The 20293-nt window shown below is 36.6% G+C and overlaps 1 protein-coding gene across 1 annotated transcript; it reads left to right on the forward strand.

Annotated features, from left to right (window-relative positions):
• The first annotated feature begins 2288 nt into the window (after window positions 1–2288).
• Window positions 2289–14877, forward strand: arf3b (ADP-ribosylation factor 3b). Its single transcript, XM_056266926.1, has 5 exons — window positions 2289–2386; window positions 6635–6915; window positions 8107–8217; window positions 8691–8815; window positions 14179–14877. Exons 2-5 carry the CDS (start codon window positions 6768–6770, stop codon window positions 14338–14340), a joined length of 546 nt encoding a protein of 181 aa, XP_056122901.1. The 5' UTR covers window positions 2289–2386; window positions 6635–6767; the 3' UTR covers window positions 14341–14877.
• The last annotated feature ends 5416 nt before the right edge of the window (window positions 14878–20293 follow it).

Below are 20293 nucleotides of genomic sequence, written 5' to 3' on the forward strand. Positions count from 1 at the left end.
CTTCTGTTTTATTCCTTTATTTATTTAAAGTGTATCATTTCTACGCCACTAAACGAAACTGCAAAATATAATACTTGTTGCCAAACTAGTTTCCTGAACACTCCCCTGTCTTCCATTGGTCATAAAAATAAATAGCCCAACCCCCGAACACACACACACACACACATATGTATATATAATTTATGTGTCTGTTTTATATATATAGGCTATAGCCTACAGGTGTGCTATATACAGAAGAGCAGAATAGAATTTACAGGGAATGGAATAAAAAGAAGTAGGTTATTGTCAAATAAATGTAGGCCTAAGTGGTATTGCACATATTTATCATTCCACAGAGGTAGATTGCCTGGGGGAAGAAACTTTTCTAATAAGCACTGTTTTGAAACATTGATCAATTAAAGTGAACATAAAAAAGGACTTTTTTATGGAATATTACCATTTTATTATTATAATTTTGGTTTATCCGTGCACATCATTATTTTTTTAATACATTTATGTGCCCTCGTAAATTTAATTAAAAAAAATTCTCCTCCCCCTTGCAACGACTTCTCTGATGAGGTGTTTACTGGCATGAGGGTGGGGCAACCTGTCACTCACATGAGTTCGACCAAACCACAACCATCCTATCAATAGGCTTTATGCACAGCTTCACTACTTCCTGAACTTCAGCCAGCCCCTTGTTTCCTGTCTGTCATTATTGGACAAACTGATTAATCCTGGTGTGCCTGATTATTGTTACTGAGGCCAGGCGCACCTGGATTAATCAGTTTGTCCAATGATGACAGACAGGAAACAAAGGGCTGGCTGAAGTTCAGGAAGTAGTGAAGCTGTGGCATAAAGCCAATTTCTCATGGACAACCCCACCCTACATTTTGTCTCATTTAAAGGCCCGCTGAAGGCATTATTCAATGTGTTGACGTAATTTCCACTGAAACAGGAAGAAAGGGCGGGGCATATTGACCAGCTCCTCCCCTTTTTAAAAATAGCCAATTGCGTTGAATTTATATCACAGCTCGGCCAGAGCCGCTGAACTCGGTAAAGCCACAGTTTCCTCCTAATCTCTGACCGTTTGTCCTCTAATCTCCTCATATTGCTGTGGAGAATTCAAATGGGTCAGATACATTTTCTGGTATGTTTCGGTTCATGATCCGCTCTGTTCTGTCGTGTCTCTGGACCGGAGCAGACTGTGTGTGCACTACTGCGGTTCACGTGACACTAACGTGAAAGCAGACTTCATTTGCCCCAATGGAAAACATATTGACACTGTCTGAATCGTTCCCTATCCCCTATTTAGTGCACTATGTGCCATTCACCATGTGAAAAAACAGTACATTTTTCAACAAGTGACCGATTTCAGCCGCAGTTTCGGAGTCTATTTATAGTGTAGGAGGAGGGATGCTTTAGATTCTTGAGAGCATTTGATTGGACAGAGAAGCTGAAGTGCAGAGTGATGTCATCAAAATCGTTGATCCATATTTGGCAGAAGTGAGAGACTGTAAGTTTTGAATGCTTATATCTTATATCTATTGTTTTGGTGCACACTAGCTTAAAGATAACATTAAGGCTAACATATTAAAAATAAAAGCCTTCAATTCTGATTTCATGGGAACTTTAAGAAGCCGTTTCATTATATATATTAATAGGGAAGAAAAGATGATCACAACTTCCTTTTTGCTAACTTCAAGATCACATAGATCAACCAAATGAAAATGTAGCACTTGTTTTCATTGCTTTTCTTTTTTGTTTACAAATTGTACATTTAATCTACAATGCTTTATCTCCATAAATAAGCTGTAAAGCAAGGTGTAGCCTACCATCCGCTGTGAGCATAAATATTTACTTCTTTGAATTCACATTAGGTTGACAATCTTCTTTTTTAAAACTTCAGTTTATGTATTGCTTCTTATAATAAACTGTTGCTATACCTAATCGCTACTGTAGGATATGATGATATTTAGGCTACTTAAAAGTAAATAAATATACTATATAGTCCTGATTTATTCACTATTTGTTTTTCAAAATGTTTTCTTTTTCTTTTCTTTTTTTCTTCTTTTTTGATGTTTCAGAAGTTCAGAAATAAATGCAGGCCCATTTGTTTTATAGGCTCCAAGAATTACAAAAATGCTAGAAATTTCCAGTGATTTATAATTTTCCAGTGAATTCCCAGTGAATTTGTAGCTTGAAAGAGTGTTGTTACACCTCAAGCATTTCCTTGACGTGTCATTTATTTGACTAAGGCTACCTTACCTGACTGGAATCAGTCTCAAGATGCGAAAACCAAACATCGCGAGAAATCCCCATCGAAGCCTGTACTGTCGGCGTAAACTCTCGTGAGATCTTCTCTCCGTCTCTCCGTGTCCAAAATCGGCTGGTGTCATCTCGCAAGGTAATCCGGATACGTTCAATTGTTGTGATTGCTCTAAAATGAAACGCTTCGGAGTGGTTCTGACTGGTTGAAATGTTCCTTGTGCTTTAGGTAGAATATGACAGCGCGTCTTGTATTGCTCTTGGAAATAGAGAGACGACAGGCCTTCCGCGAGGCACGTATGCGCTACTAGCGGATCTATCTTTCCAAATGAATGAAGATCAGTATCACACATGATGTGCTGCCTTACGCCTCTTCAGACATTAAGACGGCTTGTGTTGCGCTTGGGTTGTGATTGATTATGGTTTGCTTTTGCATGAATTTTGGTGGTATTGCATAAGAACATTTTCATCATTCTGCTTCGTGCCAAACGCATCTCTTCACGGAGAAGCTCCGATCTTTGTATCCTACGCCGACATTGTCAAAGGGTCGTAGGCCTTTATAAGGAAACCGGCAGTAATCGAAATATGTATTTGAGAACCATGTTAATGTTTTTAAAGATCACCGTTTTCGATATAATGTGGACAACCGTCTAGTAACCCTGTAGTATTTCGTTGTCTCGTGACATAAATACATTGTTAGGGTCCCTTGCACGGGTTTGAGTAAACCTGGGTTTCTCGAATCATTCAGAAGCCTTTAAAATGAAGAAGTATGTTACTAAAACCAGTGTAGAAATATTCCCGGTGTGTTTAGTGTGTGTGTCGGAGCGTCAGCACCATGGACAGCACACCCGGAGTCAGACCCCCGCAGCTTCCGTTCCTCCGGAGACCCAGCAATGGAGATTATTCCTCTGTAGAGGACATTATATTTCAGCACATTTCTCTGACAACATGCATGTCACAGTTTTAAGTCTGCACGTCCTGTAAAGAGCACATTCAGGGCTTTGCAGAGATACCAATTTCCTGCTGGGGAAAAAAACAGCTAAAACCAGCCTAAGCTGGTCTCCCAGGCTGGCTTCAGAGGGGTTTTAGACACTTTTTTTTAGCTGACCAGGTTGGTCTTAGCTAGTCAAGCTGGGAGACCAGCTAAGACCAGCTGAACACCAGATTGGTCTGGCTGGAAGACCAGCTTAAACCAGCTACTTCCAGCTTTAACCAACTAAGACCAGCCAACCAACCTAGGCCGGTTTTAGCAGGTTTTTTTTTCCAGCAGGGAAATGTTTTGTGTAACCATGACAACCCCCTCTTCTTGGTCTTTAAAAATTAATGAATGGTCAAATGTAGCACTCTTATGGAAATATGATCAAATTTTGTAAGTATCATTTAAATCTGACTAATTTTCAAATTGTTTGTCAGAAATCAGCATCTCAGGAAAATGTTATGGGGTTTCAAACCAGAATATGACTTTCTGTTTTGAAACAGGGCATCGATTTCATATATTAGACAGCAGGATTTACAGCATTGCATATCAGGCATTTTGGAGGCACAACATGTGAATAGGGAAAGAAATAATATATCGATATTCTCATTAAATAAGAGATATTCTTATGAAAATATTCCCACTTATCACTCCCATTGTTACACGTCTTTTTTCATTATATTGCCCGAAGAATATATTAATATGCAAATTAGATACAGTGTATAGATGCATTGCATAGAATGGGTCAATGGGAATGGCATTTATGGCCATGTTTACATGCATATTGCATAAAGTAAAATGGTATATCAAATCATTCTGTTATATATTTGATAACATAGTTGAGAATCATCCTTATACAAAGTTTGGATAAAAAAAGCTTGAAACCTAAAATACTTATGAATTAAAAAAACATTGTTTTTGCCTTATCCTTTCGTGTCTTTTAATTTTCTTAATAAAAGGGTCCTGGTGTCATAAGAGGACATAACATAACATATTATATATATGTTTTTTTTTTTTTTTTAATCTCTATTAAATTTGTTTCTTATGCTCCAAACAATAATGACCTAAAGCATCATTATCAGATTATTAATTATCACCTAATTACCTGTCTAAAATCAAGACAAACGGTTAAGTAAAGGTATAAGAGTCTTAATGGACAAATTTGCATGTGCATGAAGTACAGTTTATTGCTGGTTATGCACCTTTACTTTACCTCTTGTCTTGATTTTATGTTGGGGAAACCATTTATGTAGTTGTTAATATAAGCCTACTCGGGATAAGTTTTTTTTTTTTTAAAGTCAGTTTCTTTATAACCTTACAGGATTTGCTACACAGGTTTATTGAACATTTCGACTGTGACATTATAAGCTGTCACAATGTGAACATGCTATTAAAAAGCCTATTATAGGTTTTTGAGCAAGCTGTAATGTTTGCAACACAAAACAAGTCATGAAACAACAAATATGTCAAATCTGATTTTTGAAATTTACAACATCTAAAACATTTGAGAACACACCGATCTTGTCCACAGTACACAGTTCAATATTTTGGTTCAAATCTACCTTCATTATATAGCTGACTCTTGTGTCAATGTGGTTTTATTGTGTTTTGTTTTGCCTTTATTTTTTTACCCCACAGTTATTGCAAGAATATGGTGATTGGTATTTTAGTCTGGAGGGCAAAAAAAAAAAAAAAACTCAAGTTAAAAGCGATTAAAACTAGTTGTTTAAAATCCAAAACAAAAACACAACACATTTGTGTAATTGGACATTTGACTCAATGTTATATACGTGTTATACTATGACATTCATGAATTAGGACAAAATGGTTCTCAGGAAATGTGTTCTACATCTTGGATAACTCCATCTGGGAATGTTCAGGGATGACTTGTGGGGGTTTGTGTGATGGAGGGATATGTGAGGGATGAACAGATTGCTATACTGCCTGAAGACATGGCAGGATCATAGTTTCTTCGGTTCAGTCCGTGTGTGTACTGTAGTTGTTAACATTCTTGTAGCTTCTACACATGAAGCATATACTAGTAAAAATAGAAATGTAAATACACATCCAGAAGCATCATGCTCATTTAACACACCCCTTCAGAACTTTGAGACATGTATTTTTCATTTCAACTTACAAACGCCTCTCTGATAATCAGTTGCACGATTACAATGGGTAAAAGAAAGCTTGTCTGAAACATTCAGATTACACAGATCACCATTCACATGCCAAATTCAGTCAGTCGAATTAAATAATATCTAATGAAGATCATTTGCTTTGAACTGAAACCCCCTTTCCACTGGAATCAATTTTAAATTTCTCAGTTGCTTTTTTCCATGCTGATCTCTCTCTCTCTCTCTCTCTCTCTCTCTCTCTCTCTCTCTCTCTCTCTCTCTCTCTCTCTCTCTCTCTCTCTCTCTCTCTCTCTGTCTCACTCACTCACTCACTCACTCACTCACTCACTCACTCACTCACTCACTCACTCACTCACTCACTCACTCACTCACACACACACAGCTGTGTTTTTGTGATATATGAGGACATTCCATAGGCGTAATGACTTTTATACTGGACAAACTGTGTATTCTATCCCCCTACACTGCCCCTATCCCTAAACCTACCCATCACAGGAGACATGCTGCATTTTTACATTTAAAAAACCCCATTGTTTTTTATGTTTTTTAAGCTATTTGAAATATGAGGACTCATGCAATGTCCTCATATATCACGTGTAAGTTGTAATACCAGTGTAATATGCATGTCATTATACACATTTGTGTCCTCATATATCACAAAAACAAGAGCACACACACACACACAGTCACACACACATACTTATGATGGGTTTCCGTGTTTTATAGGGATTTTCTATAGTTATAATGATTTTTATACTGTAAAAACTGTATATTCTATCCCCTTACACTAACCCTAATCCTACCCATCACAGAAAACTTTCTGCATTTTTATATTTTCAAAAAGCATCACTTACTATGATTTATAAGCTGTTTTCCTCATGGTAACCAAAAAATGTCCAAAAGCATTGCCATCATTGTGGGGACATACCCTAAACCACACACACTACATTTATTTGATAAAAAATTATGTTAAAAAAAAGAAAGAAAGGAAAAAATGACAAAAATCTGTACTATGGTGCAATATTATTACAATTTAAAATAACTATACAGTATACATATATATAGTTACAATTTTAAATACATTTTCTCTCTATACATGCCGTTTATTTGATAAAATACAGTGAAACAGTACAATTGTGAAATATTATTATTTTAAATAACTTTTCGATTTATATATTTTCCTATTTTAATATACAAAATTAATAAATGAATATAACATTTCATTGACGGCCAAGTACATGTCATCCACATTGATTTTCTTTTTTTCCCTTTGCAGGACTCCAGATTATTATTTCTTCTGCGAGCATTATTTCTCAAGGTTTTCAGTCTTTTACCTCAGTGGATTGTTCTACAAAAGGACTCACAGCTTTCTGGATTGTGATTGGCTGGACGAAGCAAAACATTGAATCATGGGGAATATTTTTGGCAATCTGCTGAAGAGCCTGATAGGGAAGAAAGAGATGAGAATTCTGATGGTTGGATTAGATGCTGCTGGTAAAACCACCATCCTTTACAAACTGAAGCTGGGAGAGATCGTCACCACCATCCCAACCATTGGTAAAATCTTGCTCTTACTTCATTGGATTGTTTTGTAGACTTTGCTACATTACTGTTTAAGCAGTTATCTGTACATCCGCAGACAGAATTCATGGTAATTTCAAACACAAAATAAACAAATTTAGTAGTATTTCATCATAAATAAAAGTAAATTTCTCTTTTTGTGGGATGAGGCCAATTAAATACAATTTTAATGCTTCTATGTGCATTAGTGCCCGTCCACTTTTTCTGCGGCGCTGGTTGTGGAAGGATTTCTTCCATTAATTTCTCCCATAGGGATTTAAAAAAAGTCTGTAAGCGCTATAAGCCATGAACCAAACCAAACAGCTACGAGGTGAATCATAACATTGATTTAAGGCAAGCAAAAAAAAAAAGTATTTGAAAATCTGACAAAAATACAAGTCTGTGCACTTAATGGCTTTTTAGTGAGGGAAAGAACTAAAGAGCTTTTTTGGCTCGTATTGATTGTTTCAACTCTCTGATTGTTTAGAATTTTCTGTACAGCAGCATCATGGGTAATGTAGTTTTTCACCACAAATTCAACTGTTAAACACAATTTGAAAATAAGTTTAAATAATGCAACAGAAGCAAATACCATCGATTATCAACCTCATAGCTCACCGTAGGGCTGTCTTTAAAGGTTTATCATTAAAATCAATGTATCTATGGAGAGTTTTTACTTTGATTACCCGAATGTTGCACTCTATTACTACTACTCTATTACTAAAAATGGCAGGTATGTTTGTATAGATCTTTGAGTTATATAACATCTCTTAAAGAGATAGTTCACCCAAAAATGAACATTCTGTCTTAATTTACTAACCCTCAATGGACAGTTGAAAGACCCCATTGACTTCCACTGGAGGAAAAAAATACCATGGAAGTGTTAATACATTAACTGTTTGGTTACACATATTCTACCAAATATCTTCTGTTGTGTTCAGCAGAAGAAAGAAACTCATACAGGTATGAAACAACTTGAGCGTGAGTAAATGATGACAGAATTTTCATTTCTGGGTGAACTATCCCTTTAAGAAATTAAATTGTTAAATTTGGTGTCCCCTACATACATCTAGACTCTAGAGCAATTACATTTGTACAGTTGTTGAATGCACAGTAATTGAATTGTACCATCTGAAATAGTAAAATGATGTTGTGATTCTGGTCACACAATGTTTGTGTTTGTGTTAGGCTTTAATGTGGAGACTGTGGAGTACAAGAACATCAGCTTCACTGTGTGGGATGTTGGTGGTCAGGATAAAATCAGACCACTCTGGAGACACTACTTTCAAAATACACAGGGTGAGTTACACATACACTCAACTTCTCTCGCTTAAACACATGTTGCATTGAGTAGATTTAGTGCGCCTGTGTAGCTTGTGTTTAGCGAGCGCAAACTGTGCAGAGCCACCTTGTAAACATTGGTGAAGCAGGGTTATTATAGTTAACTACAACAAAACCCATTAAAAAACATTTTTGTTACTTGAAATAATATAAACGTTAACCATTAGTATATTAAAATAGTATATAAAGTATATATATACAAAAAAAACTATAATAGTATCTCAATGATATTATATAACACTGGTTAACATGTCCAGATAGAATGTTAATGCAAAATAGCTCAGAAGTTATATTCAAAAACAAAAATGTCTTTTTAAAGCAAAACATTGCATAGTTGGATACAATCTATGTATGCTTTCGTGTTGTGTTAATGTAGCTTGTTGAATAATAATAAGTCTGTATTCATCTCTGCTGTTTTTTTCTCATCGTAGGTCTTATCTTCGTGGTTGACAGCAACGATCGGGAGAGAGTGAACGAAGCGCGGGAGGAGTTAATGAGGATGCTCGCAGAAGACGAATTGCGTGATGCTGTTCTTCTTGTCTTTGCAAACAAACAGGTACTGCACCTCATCTTCAAGTGACATATTCTTGACATATTTTCAGTTTTTAAAGGGGCTATTTGTAGAATTCAAAAAACCCTTGTTATAAGTGACACCGGTGGCCGTTAAGTGAACTACAGCCAGCAACGTATTGCTCTTGCTTGTATTCGTGCACACGTAACGCACAAGAGACTATGGGGCCTATCATACACCTGGCGCAATGCGGCGTAGTTTCAGTTTAACGCAGATATAATTTTCACGTCCTGCGCCTCGTTGTTTAAATAGCAAATGTGTTTGCGCCCGTTTGTGCGCCCATGGGCGTGCTGGTCTGAAAACGAGGTGTGTTCAGGCGTAATGTTGGCGCATTGCTATTTTGAGGCAACTGAAATAGACTGCGCCAACAAGTGGCAATATTGTTTTTGTTATTTAAAGAGCGTGTTAGTATGCGCCTATAGACGGGTCCACAACGCACGTACACTTTATCCCGTAGAGGGTCTGCTTGCGCGCTTTAACCTCGTGCACGAGCAGAGCCGTTTCCTCGCTAGAGAAGCGTTCAGTTTTTCCTTTCAAATTCCGCCATGTAAAAAGCTAATCCGCCATGGCGCGAACACAACTGGCTTTTAACCCTTTGACGCGTACGATCACACCGGTGTGATCAGTCTTGGCTGGTCCCTGGAGCGTACGATCACACCGGTGTGATTAGAACGGTCAGTGCATCACGTGATCAACTGCTAAATTCAAACGTGCTTTCGCGCGTTGGCTGGCGCTGAGCCAGAGACAGACGCACTCAGTGCTGTCATATATCACAACTATTGAGTATTTTAAACCACATAATGTTTATTTTAGGTTTCAGACATTTAAATACACATAAGTACTAGCAAAACAGTGATTTTGAATTAGTAAAATAGACCCTGATGTCTATGGAAACGGCAACAATAATCATTTCCATTATAATAAGACAAAACGTTTTATTCATATCAGATACACATTGTGTAAGTAGCTTTACATTTTACCCTATTCTTCTCCTAGTTCACCGGCCACTTACTTTCATGTATTTCGTGAGAAACAACAGGTCCGATTCTCTGAACTGTGAAACAAACTAACATGGCGCCGCCCATCGTGCATACAGCTCAACTAATGCGATCGTTATAAATATGTTTAAACAACAAAACACATCCACTTGCACATATTTGACAATCGGAATATCAGTGTTTCATGCTGTAGCTAATACATTTGTGAATATTTTGAATAGAAAAGGAAAAAAGACATAAAAGCAGATCATCACTCATTCAGCTCTGTGTTGTGATTGCGCTGTGTCACGTGACAAGAAATGACGCGTCACCATGGAAACATTAAAGTGACAGGTTCTAAATAACGGTCGCCTTGAAAAACTCACGCTGGGGGGTCAGTTAGAATATTTTAAACTTACGTGTGAAAGGGTTAAAGGGAATGGGAGATGAGACTCTGATTGACTCTAAACTAGGAAAAAAGGATTCGGACGCCCTAAGTTCACTTGCGCCGTGCGCTTTAGACCATGCGCTTAGATCGTTAAAATAGGGCCCTGAAAGTTATTTAAAGGGGTCATGAACTGGCTTTTTAAATTGTTTTATATTGTTGTCTGAGGTCAACTTATGACGTTCGCTTGGTTTTTACATTCAAAAACATCAAAATGAATAAGTAATAGGCTATTTTCTACCCTAGTTTTGAGCCTAGCTCAAAAACGCTCGGTTTTTATGGGCGTCTCGCATTGAAGACTTGGAAGTAAACGCCCACTGCTTTGAGTGGATAACAGTTTTGCATATTATAATGAGTTTTGTGTAATGCGCGAATCGGTGGGCGGGGCTAAACCGGCCGTGTTGAAGTAGGCGTTGATCTTCTTCTGCGGAGGTGGTGTTTTATCCTCTTTGTCGTCATAGTTCCCCACTTTGAAAAACGAGTCGTTTGCTGAGCCTGGTGTCAATAAAAGCTTTTATTGGACTAACAAGGACGTTTTCAGTTCTGAAACTTACAGGATATTCTTATAATATGATGACCTCTTAGATGTCAAAAGCTCAAGGAAAATTTGATTTCTCAGTTCATCACCCCTTTAAGGCAACGATATACTCAAGGCAAAGATCTTTTTTATTCTTTTTCACACTTTCCTCTCAATAACAAAATAAACACACAACAAAAATGACAGCGGTGAGAAAAAGCAAAAGTTAAGAAAGCATCTCATCATAGTGATGTGGATATGTTTGCACAAGATCTGCAGTTCACTGGCATCATGTTGACAGATGAGGCAATTCAAATTACACCGTTATGATAATTTGATTATAAAGTATATCTGGCTTTATAGTTTAAATCAGGGGTTCTCAAAGTTTTGATAGGTGAGGGCCAATTTAGGAACCCAACATTGAACTGAGGGCCGCCAAAGTGGCGGGGGGAGAAAACGAAGAAAAAAAGACTGAAAAGAAAATCCCATTTGAAATTATTTTAATGACCAGGTTGCATCTCTACAGTTTACATTAGTTGCAATAAACACATTTTAATTCATAACTTAGGCTAAACCTGGCAAAACTTGTGAAAATTTTGGGGGGGGAGAGAAAGAAACTTTTAAAATAGAAGCTTACCAAACAAGTCATCATCATCATTCATTTCTATCATTGCTTGTCAGTCGCGTTTCCATTATTGCAGATTTGCATATTATTATCTATCTTTTTTAACCCGTAACTGAAAAACGAAAAATGAACGGTTGTTGTCTTTTTAAAACGCAAAGTTGAACAAAATTTTAATTTGAACTGGCTTCACCAACTGCTGCGCAAAAAAAGTAAATATCGACAGACTTTTTCAGATTTTTGTTTAAATGACTTTTTGCCCCTTTATTAAACATTTTAAATATTCACAAATTAATATGGAAAACATGTCGATTTTACTGGTTTTCTAAGGCCAAATTAGAACCTGGAATTTATATTTTTCCCGCAGTGATGAATGAGAAGAGCCATATAGCCTGTACGTGTCTGATCTAGCCTGATTTGAGTTATAGGCTAATGATAATAAATGCGTCTGAAAAAACAGCGAGGCATTTTAATTGTTTATTAATAAACGATTGTTTTCTAAGTGTCGGCTAAAAACATATCTCCATCTCCGCTGTTAAGCAGATGCGCTTTTAGAGAGAAATCCACCTTTCATACGGATTACATAATCAGCTATTTGCTTTCGATTCGAGTTTGTTTCTTTAAAAGTGCACATTTTAAGCTTTAGCCTACATAGGCTATATTTTGTTTCAGTTCTCGCGCTCCAGTTCACGGAGATCATGAAAGCGCGTAGTAGGCTACTGATTGTTTTATTTTATTTTACAAAAGCACGTTTTCTTGTTATGAGTTTACACAAATAAAAGTAGTTGCGAATAATGCATTATTATTTTCTGTATGACCAGAAATGATAGACTAGTTTAAGTTGTTTCCACTGTTGATAGGAAAATGCAAGTGTTCGCGCCCGCGAACATTTTGAAGTAATGGAAACGCGGCTATTAAGCTTGACATTGTTAAGATTATTATTAAGTCACATTGAATATTGATTACTTGGTCAACATACCCTTTTAAATTGCAATGGGATTTGTGGTGCTGGTTTCGGTTGGCCACGATTCCTATTCCTGTGTAGACAACCACTGTTCCTGGTGGCCTTGGGAGTGAGGTCAAGTGCGATCGGTCGGTCGGACCATGTAATTACCGCTTATGCCTATGGATGCCGCTAAACACCACTAAACGGAGATATTCATTTTTTCAAAGCAATAGTTTTAACAGTTTTACAGATGTTATCGCGGGCCGCCAGAAATGTTTCGGCGGGCCGCCATTGGCCCGCGGGCCGCACTTTGAGAACCTATGGTTTAAATGAATCCCTTTTCTTGGCATGACACATTGTCAGTACAATGGCAGTAAAGAATAGCTCTTTCGGCATTATCCTGAACATAAACATTGTCTCATGTGTCATTGAGTAGAAGCACACGTAAACTTCACATCTGTTTGATTTTCCCGGTAAAAAACGTCCCAAGTCCTTCACATAAAAATCGGTCTGCAGGCTAGGAAGTCGTGGAAGGTCTCGTTTTTTAAAGTCTTGTTACAAGCTGTTCACCCATTGGCAATTTAAAAGTGATTCATATTAATATTATATTCTTACATATAGCCCCTTTAACTTAAGTGTCACCGGCCCACCGGTGGGCCCAAATCCATTACATTTTTAAAACAGTAATATCCTATACTAAACCTAAACTAATCTTGACAAACTATATATCATTTGAAAGCTTACAATCTGTAGTTTCCATATTTGGTGATTGATTTTCAAAATGAATTACAGAGGAGCCATAATTTATCAATTTGCAACAAGAATATTTTCATACTCCTAAGGCGTGTTTAGACCTTTATTTTGAAATAGTGATGAACATGAAAAATCATGAAAGAAGGGTAGAAACCTCAGTTTGTTTTCATGCCAAGAGTTCAAAAGATAGCATCCATTCAATTATTTTAGAAAAAAAGGTCTGATTTTTTTTTAAATATAAAGAAACAATTATAGATTCACCATTTGTGCGGTGGCAGGAAGCTATAACGCACATACTTGTTCTTTTTGTGTTTCTTAGAGGTCGAATTCATATCAAAATCTGCCTAACGTCTCATATTACTAATGAATAGGATGTCTACTTCATAAATTGTATGAAAATTGTGGAAATAATGGTTCATATCACTCAAAACACATTTGGAAATGGAGGCGCTCTTATATGGGCAGTAATGGAGTCTGGTTGTCATCTAGTGAAAAAGTTTGGTACTGCGCCCAAACAAAATCTTACTGAAAGCTCATTTTTTGAGATATCAATCTAAAATTTGAAACACAACTTTTTCAGATTTTTGACTTTGATTTTTTTGCAGTTTTAGAGTCGCCCAGGTTTTGAAAATATATATTTTCTATAAAATATGAATAATTACATTTTTTACATTGTACATTTTCATAAACTCAAACTTCTATAACTTTTTTTCTGTTTCACTTTCTTAATTTATTTCACTTCTACAAAAATCTGCCACGTCTTCTTTAAAACGAGACCAATCTTACGTCTATATTCCAAAGCATTCTTGAATTACTACCATTTAAGTTTGAAATGTGCATTTTCATGTAGCCTATATTCAAAAAAAGGGGGGTGACACTTAAAGGGTTAAAATGTGGTTCTTACCAGCCAAAATCTTACCAGCCCCAAACTTTTTGAACGATAGTACATATGTTTAAATTTCATTTAATCATAATCTATCGTCCATAATTCTGCTGCTAAATTGTGTACTTATTTCAGAATAAAATCCATGGTTCTATTTAAAAGCATTTACTCATCATCGTATTTTCCTGACTGTTTTTGACTACAGGATCTGCCAAACGCGATGAATGCAGCTGAGATCACAGATAAACTCGGCCTCCACTCACTCCGCCACCGCAACTGGTATATACAAGCGACCTGTGCGACCAGCGGAGACGGTCTGTACGAAGGGCTCGACTGGCTCGCCAATCAGCTCAAGAATAAGAAGTGAGGGGCGGGATTTTCATTCTGTGGCCGTTTCTCTCTTTGGGAAGGGGGCGGGACTAATTTGGCCTTTGGAATTGTTATGTTTGATTTGTCATTGTTTGATTTAGTTTATTTTTTTTGTATAATGGCAAATACAGTATGTGGTTTATAGAGCCTTCTATGCTCTGTGTAAATCATCTGTACGCACATGCATTCACACGCACACTCGCAGATCAACAGGCATCTCATTTTCTCTGTTGACTTTCCATTTTCACTGTATGATGAACGCCGGTCGGTACAGTGTCGGTATATAGCATCAACGTTTGGTCGGTGTCATCTCCGCCTCTCCCACTCTCACTCAATCTTTCCATGTTTACAATCAGTGATCAGTGTTGTCCTTCACTGCCGTGAAAAAGCTAGTTAGCTGTGGGTCTGAGCATGCTCATGTATTATGTAATATGCTTCTGTATTTCCTGGTATTGTCGAAATGCTCTGTTTTCAGTAGATGCGATTATGATGCAGCTTGCCTCCTCACACACACACACACAATACCCACAGTCTACGAGCCCCGCAGTCCGTGAGTGCGTTAGATACCCTGCTGTGTTTTGCATGGCTCTTTCTCTCCGTGTCGTGTGTTAAGCGTTGTGGTGTAGTAGAGGTTAGATCTGCATGTGTGTGTGTTTAGTCACAGAGCTGGTTGGTTGGTGTTGCATGCTGCTTTGTTGCTGTACTGTGACACAGTGATTGGATGCTATAGAACGAATGTAGAGTCAGTGTTTCTGCAAACTTTCCTCGCCTAAATTATGAGTCAAACATGGTGCTTTTGAGTAGTCCATCATAAACGAACACATTCGAGTAAAGCTGTAAATAAAGCTTTTTTTTCAGTCAAACGCCCCTTTGTTGTACTGAAGAATTGACTTGGCTAATTGTTGCATGGGTAAAATGGTATTGTGTCGTAAGAATCACTAGCATTGTCTGCATGGCATGCATGCTGTGCTGTTGGTCAGATAGATAGATAGATAGATAGATAGATAGATAGATAGATAGATAGATAGATAGATAGATAGATAGATAGATAGATAGATAGATAGATAGATAGATAGATAGATAGTGAAATGCTGTTTAACATAGTTGCTAGTACTAATTTGCCACTGACATGATGAATAGATTGTAATGATGACACTTAACATTTGGCTGTTTGTTTTTTTGCTTTTGCACTTTGACAATTTGAATCATATTAGCAAACAGCATAAAAACAGCACACACGTGTACACAAAACCTTGGTATGTCAGTGGTCTGCGGCAAACTGCATAATATCGCATCTCCTTCTGTGTTAGATTGCTTGTTTCATGCGCATAATGTGTTTTGTGGGTTCAGACTAACATATCACCCCCAATGAATGTGACTTTTGTTGAATCAGTGCTGGTAGGCTGACACATTTTGGCTTTATTCATGATGTTTTTTTATTAGTATAGTTCAGAAATGAAAAAGATATATAGATGTGTATATATATATATATATATATTTATTTTGTATTTTGTTTTGCGTATAACATATTATAGCAAACATCACAGATACAAGTGATGTTTAGATTAGTTCTAAAATAATCTATGTGTTACAAACTACATGGACAAATGGAAAATCACTACAGTATATTACCATACTAGCCAGTGTAAATGCAACAAACAACAAAAGTACTTATCCTGCATTGCATATTTGTTAATCCATCCTTCACACAAATCTAATAGAAAAACGATTTTGAAATTGTATTCGTTTCTGGGAATAGCATTGCTCTTAGTTTGCATATTATTCCAGGCAACACATTTGTGGCATTTTCCCACTTCATGTACACTAAAGCCAAATATTATGACTCTTGCCACTGTTGTGAACCAATAAAATCAGCTTGTTAGACTTCAACTAAAAACTATAACATATTAAGTCAACATCTGCATGCATCATGTTATTTTGCATAACACAAGGCATCACGAGAGTTACAAGACAAGTTCCCATTTGTCTGCATCCTTTATATCCTTTGACAAAAAAGGGATTTGTGAATGAACATAATGTCACACAGGAGGAAATTGTCTGGCAATGAAGTTAAATCATCATCATCATCACCATGCACATTTAAAAAGGCAAGTCTTTTCAATCTAGGACATGGTTGGAATAGAGTCTTACGTGCTGTAGCGTGTGGGTGATGCAGGAATGGGAGAGTTACCAAACCAAAATTGTGCTATTTAGCAAGACACTTCACCTCAAATGATTCAGTTTGACTATGGAACATAAGCATAGCTAGCTTAACACCCTACATTCCAGCATCGAATGCAAACAACAAACTGTCTGCAAGGCCATTTCTACACAAGTCTGCAGTGTGAATCGTCCAGTCTGTTAGGTTTTGTGGCCTTATCTTCTTACAAAAGTGTGTTTTCACATGGTTATTTATTAACTAGGTTATTGGGTCACTGAGTTTACTTGTTTAGTTTTTAGTTGATTGGAAACAAAAGGGGTTAAAACATCTCAAATATATTGTTTGCTTGATTTCAAAGCATTTGTTCTTTGCATTAAACAGTTTTTGTGCTTATTGAGTAGCTAGGGTTGAAAGATTTTATCTTCTTCAACATTATATTTTTGTTTGTTTATTTATTTTGGTGTGTGTTTTGGTGAATGTGTTTTTACCTCTGTGTGCTTATGCATTTTCTTTCTTGATTTTCTTTTTTACTGTGTTGGGTAAATCATTTTGATGGCTTACGGTGTCTGTGAACATAATCAATGAAGGGAGAAAAGAATTTCTCAATGAATAATAAATAAATAAATAGAATTCTTAGAAATCATGGATGAAATGTGTAATTATCTGTTACAGTAGATTTTTAAAAAGACTATTGTTGATTATTATGATGTAGACACCAAAATCTTTCTCTCCCTCTGATCCTTTGACTGTAACACTACACTCAAATAAAAACATGGAAATTACCATATACTTTGCTGTTTCTTATCTAATTTATATTTGTTCCATTCATGTTTTTATACTTGCAACTAATCTTATGAGCAACATTTGTGTCCAATATACAAATAACACTCACAATAAATAAATCTTATATAATGGATGCACCCCTGCTGGAAGATTATAGTGGATTCTGTTGCATTGTTTAATAAACCTATCCCTCCTGGTCTGGAAAATGCTTTAGTAAAGCCACCTAATGACTTCATGATATTGTACAGTATATATGTAACGTCTCATAGTGAACTGTGGTAGGTGCCAGAAATGGATCAAGTCTAATCCTAGATTTAGACTACAGTTTTGAATGGTTTGTTGAAAATCCTCTCATCATTTGTTTTTTGAAGATGAACGAAAGTCTTGAGGGTGAGAAAAGTAAGATATTTTAAGGAAATCTTAGAGATTTCTGGCCCTGCCAGTCCTCACAACTTTGACGCTTCAAAAAGTTCATAAAGAGATTGTAAAACTAATCCATAAATTGAGTGGTTTAGTGCAATTTTTCGGAAGAGACACGATCACTTTATATGATGAACAGATTGAATTTAGGCTCTTATTATAAGAGCCTAAATCAACTCACACGTCAGTTGTGGTAAACGGAAGCTCAAGCATGTTCACTTGATGTGCGAGAACCAATGAGGTTTGTTCTCCAGCACGTTTGAGCTTCTGTAAGAGCCAATGAGGTTTGTTCTCACATATCAATTATGTACAGTTCAGTTTCTGTTTATGTTCGCTGTTCGCAACATGACATCATGACTTTGCGTAAACATACACGCCACTTTCAATTCAAGTGGCGTGTTATCTATACGCATTTTGAGCTATCCGCGTGTATGTCCACGCCGAAATCTTTTGCGTGTATGTCTACGCCATTAAATGTCCGAGTGATTCCGCGTGTATGTGTACGCCGTTAAATGTCCGAGCGAAACGAAGCAAAATCTATATCTACATCTGTGGAGCGATATTTCTTTTCCTAGGATGGTAGGAGAAGACTCATAAATGGTATTAACCCCAGTGACGGGTAGGTTTAGGGACGGGGTTGGGGTAGGTCATATATTTATATATACATAATACAGTAATATAACGTTAAGTCAAAGGCGTTGATAAACACGCTGAAAAGCGATTATGCGTGTTGATAGCACGCCAAAAATGGAAATACGAATTGGCGTAAATTCAATCTGTTCATCATATAAAGCAATCGAGTCTCTTCAGAAAATTTGGACTAAACCGCTCGATTCATATGGATTAGTTTTCAATCTCATTATGATTTTTTTTAAGTTTTAAAGTTGAGTAGCTGTCAGTGTCAATGGAGGGACAGAAATCTCTTATATTTCATTAAACGTTATTCATTTGTGTTTCGAAGATGAACGAATGTCTTACGGGTATGGACATAAGGGTGAGTAATTTTTGGATGAACTAACCCTCTAAATAATGCGTCGCATTATGTCTCGCAAAGCCTTGAAACGTCTGTGCTGGATGATTCCTGGTGTATATCGAGTGTGTTTCTGCACTGCAGTCCCGTATGTCCGCCAGGAGAGGGCAGAACTATTATGAGAACCCACACAGTTTCAGACACTTTTCAGTTGAAGTTCAGGAAAGGAAGAATCTCAAATGCATATTCTCATCATGGCATATGTGCTTAAATAGTCTTTGTCTTTGCTAATGTCTAATAGTCATATATCCAGTGCAAAATATATATATAAATATACAAACCCACAATCTGTTCAGACCAGAAAGTGTGTGAGAGAGCTCAATGAATCAGGGTGTGTTCTGGCCCATAATGCTTTTTGCTGGTGAGATATTAACGAACAAGGAATGTGCTCCAAAACCATAAAAAACCTTGTTTATGCAGTGCATCTCTCTGGGAAAAAAATGTGATACATAAGAACAAAGGCTATAGAAGTATTCATTAGGGCTTGTTGTGCAAGAATATCTGTTTGCTTGTCTTCCTCTCTGTCTGTTTGTCTGTCTGTGCACTTGTTTGTTCAATCAGTGCCTCATACAGACCGGTAGTGCCGGAAGAGCTGGTCTTTAAAACCTGTTTCCCAACTGTGACTACCACACTCACATGCTGTTTGAACGGAGAACAAGGGGAAAGATAATTGTTGGAAATGTACCAGTATAAACACATTGTATGAACAGAAAAACATACTCAAAATCATGATATTTTTTTTATGTCTTGGGGCATGTATAATTTAAGTAATTATAAGAAAGAAATTAAGAAACCTAAAAAATAAAAGTGTTAAAAGACACTTTGTATTATTATTTTTTTTATATATAAATGATTGTTAATATTTAGTAAGGATTATAATTAAATGCATTGTTGTGAGGTATAGTATGTAATGAGTGCTCAAAAATGTTTACTGTTGAGACAATTACATTTTTAGAAATTACAATGACTACAATACAAAAAAAGACATTAAAATGCCAAAAATAAATTGGCAACTTTTGGTTACACTTTATTTTAAGGTATCATTGTTACAGTGTAATTAAACATTTAAGTAGCCTACTTTTCTTTTTATTGAGTAAAATTAATTAACAGCATGTGCTTAGGGTTAGGGTTTGGTTGAGGGTTAGTTGCATGTAATTATGCATAATTTACTGGTTTGGTGGTAGGCCTACATGTAACATATGTAACAAAGACACTGTAAAATAAAGTGTTACCTTTTTTTGTCAGTTATTGAATTAATGTGATTTTTGTATTTCTCTGAGAGTGATATGAACTTTAAACGTTTAGGGTTTACTGTTGAGGTAGCCTATTTATAATTGAAAAAATTACAATAAAAATGTTTAATGTATTATTTTGGCAGTTATTTTTTGTGTCTGAGAATGATGTGTGCTCTGAACTCAAACACTTTCTTGTCTCCGAGTTCTAAAGCCATCTGAACTGAGGGACAAAGTTGCCTTTGTGAGACTGTGAGTCCAGAGCCATCAAAGAAACAGTGATAAACTAGTGGACGATACCGGGACACAATGCCACCCTTGACTT

Source organism: Rhinichthys klamathensis, unplaced genomic scaffold (assembly GCF_029890125.1).
Source record: "Rhinichthys klamathensis goyatoka isolate OS25496 unplaced genomic scaffold, OSU_Roscu_1.1 h1tg000254l_1, whole genome shotgun sequence".
Classification (NCBI taxonomy): domain Eukaryota; kingdom Metazoa; phylum Chordata; class Actinopteri; order Cypriniformes; family Leuciscidae; genus Rhinichthys; species Rhinichthys klamathensis.

Bases quoted from the DNA above. Each gene is read 5' to 3' on its own strand.
- arf3b (XM_056266926.1), top strand. From the start codon at position 6,768: ATGGGGAATATTTTTGGCAATCTGCTGAAGAGCCTGATAGGGAAGAAA. The intron at 6,916-8,106 runs GTAAAATCTTGC...TGTTTGTGTTAG, and splicing joins CACCACCATCCCAACCATTG to GCTTTAATGTGGAGACTGTG. The intron at 8,816-14,178 runs GTACTGCACCTC...TTTTGACTACAG, and splicing joins TTGTCTTTGCAAACAAACAG to GATCTGCCAAACGCGATGAA.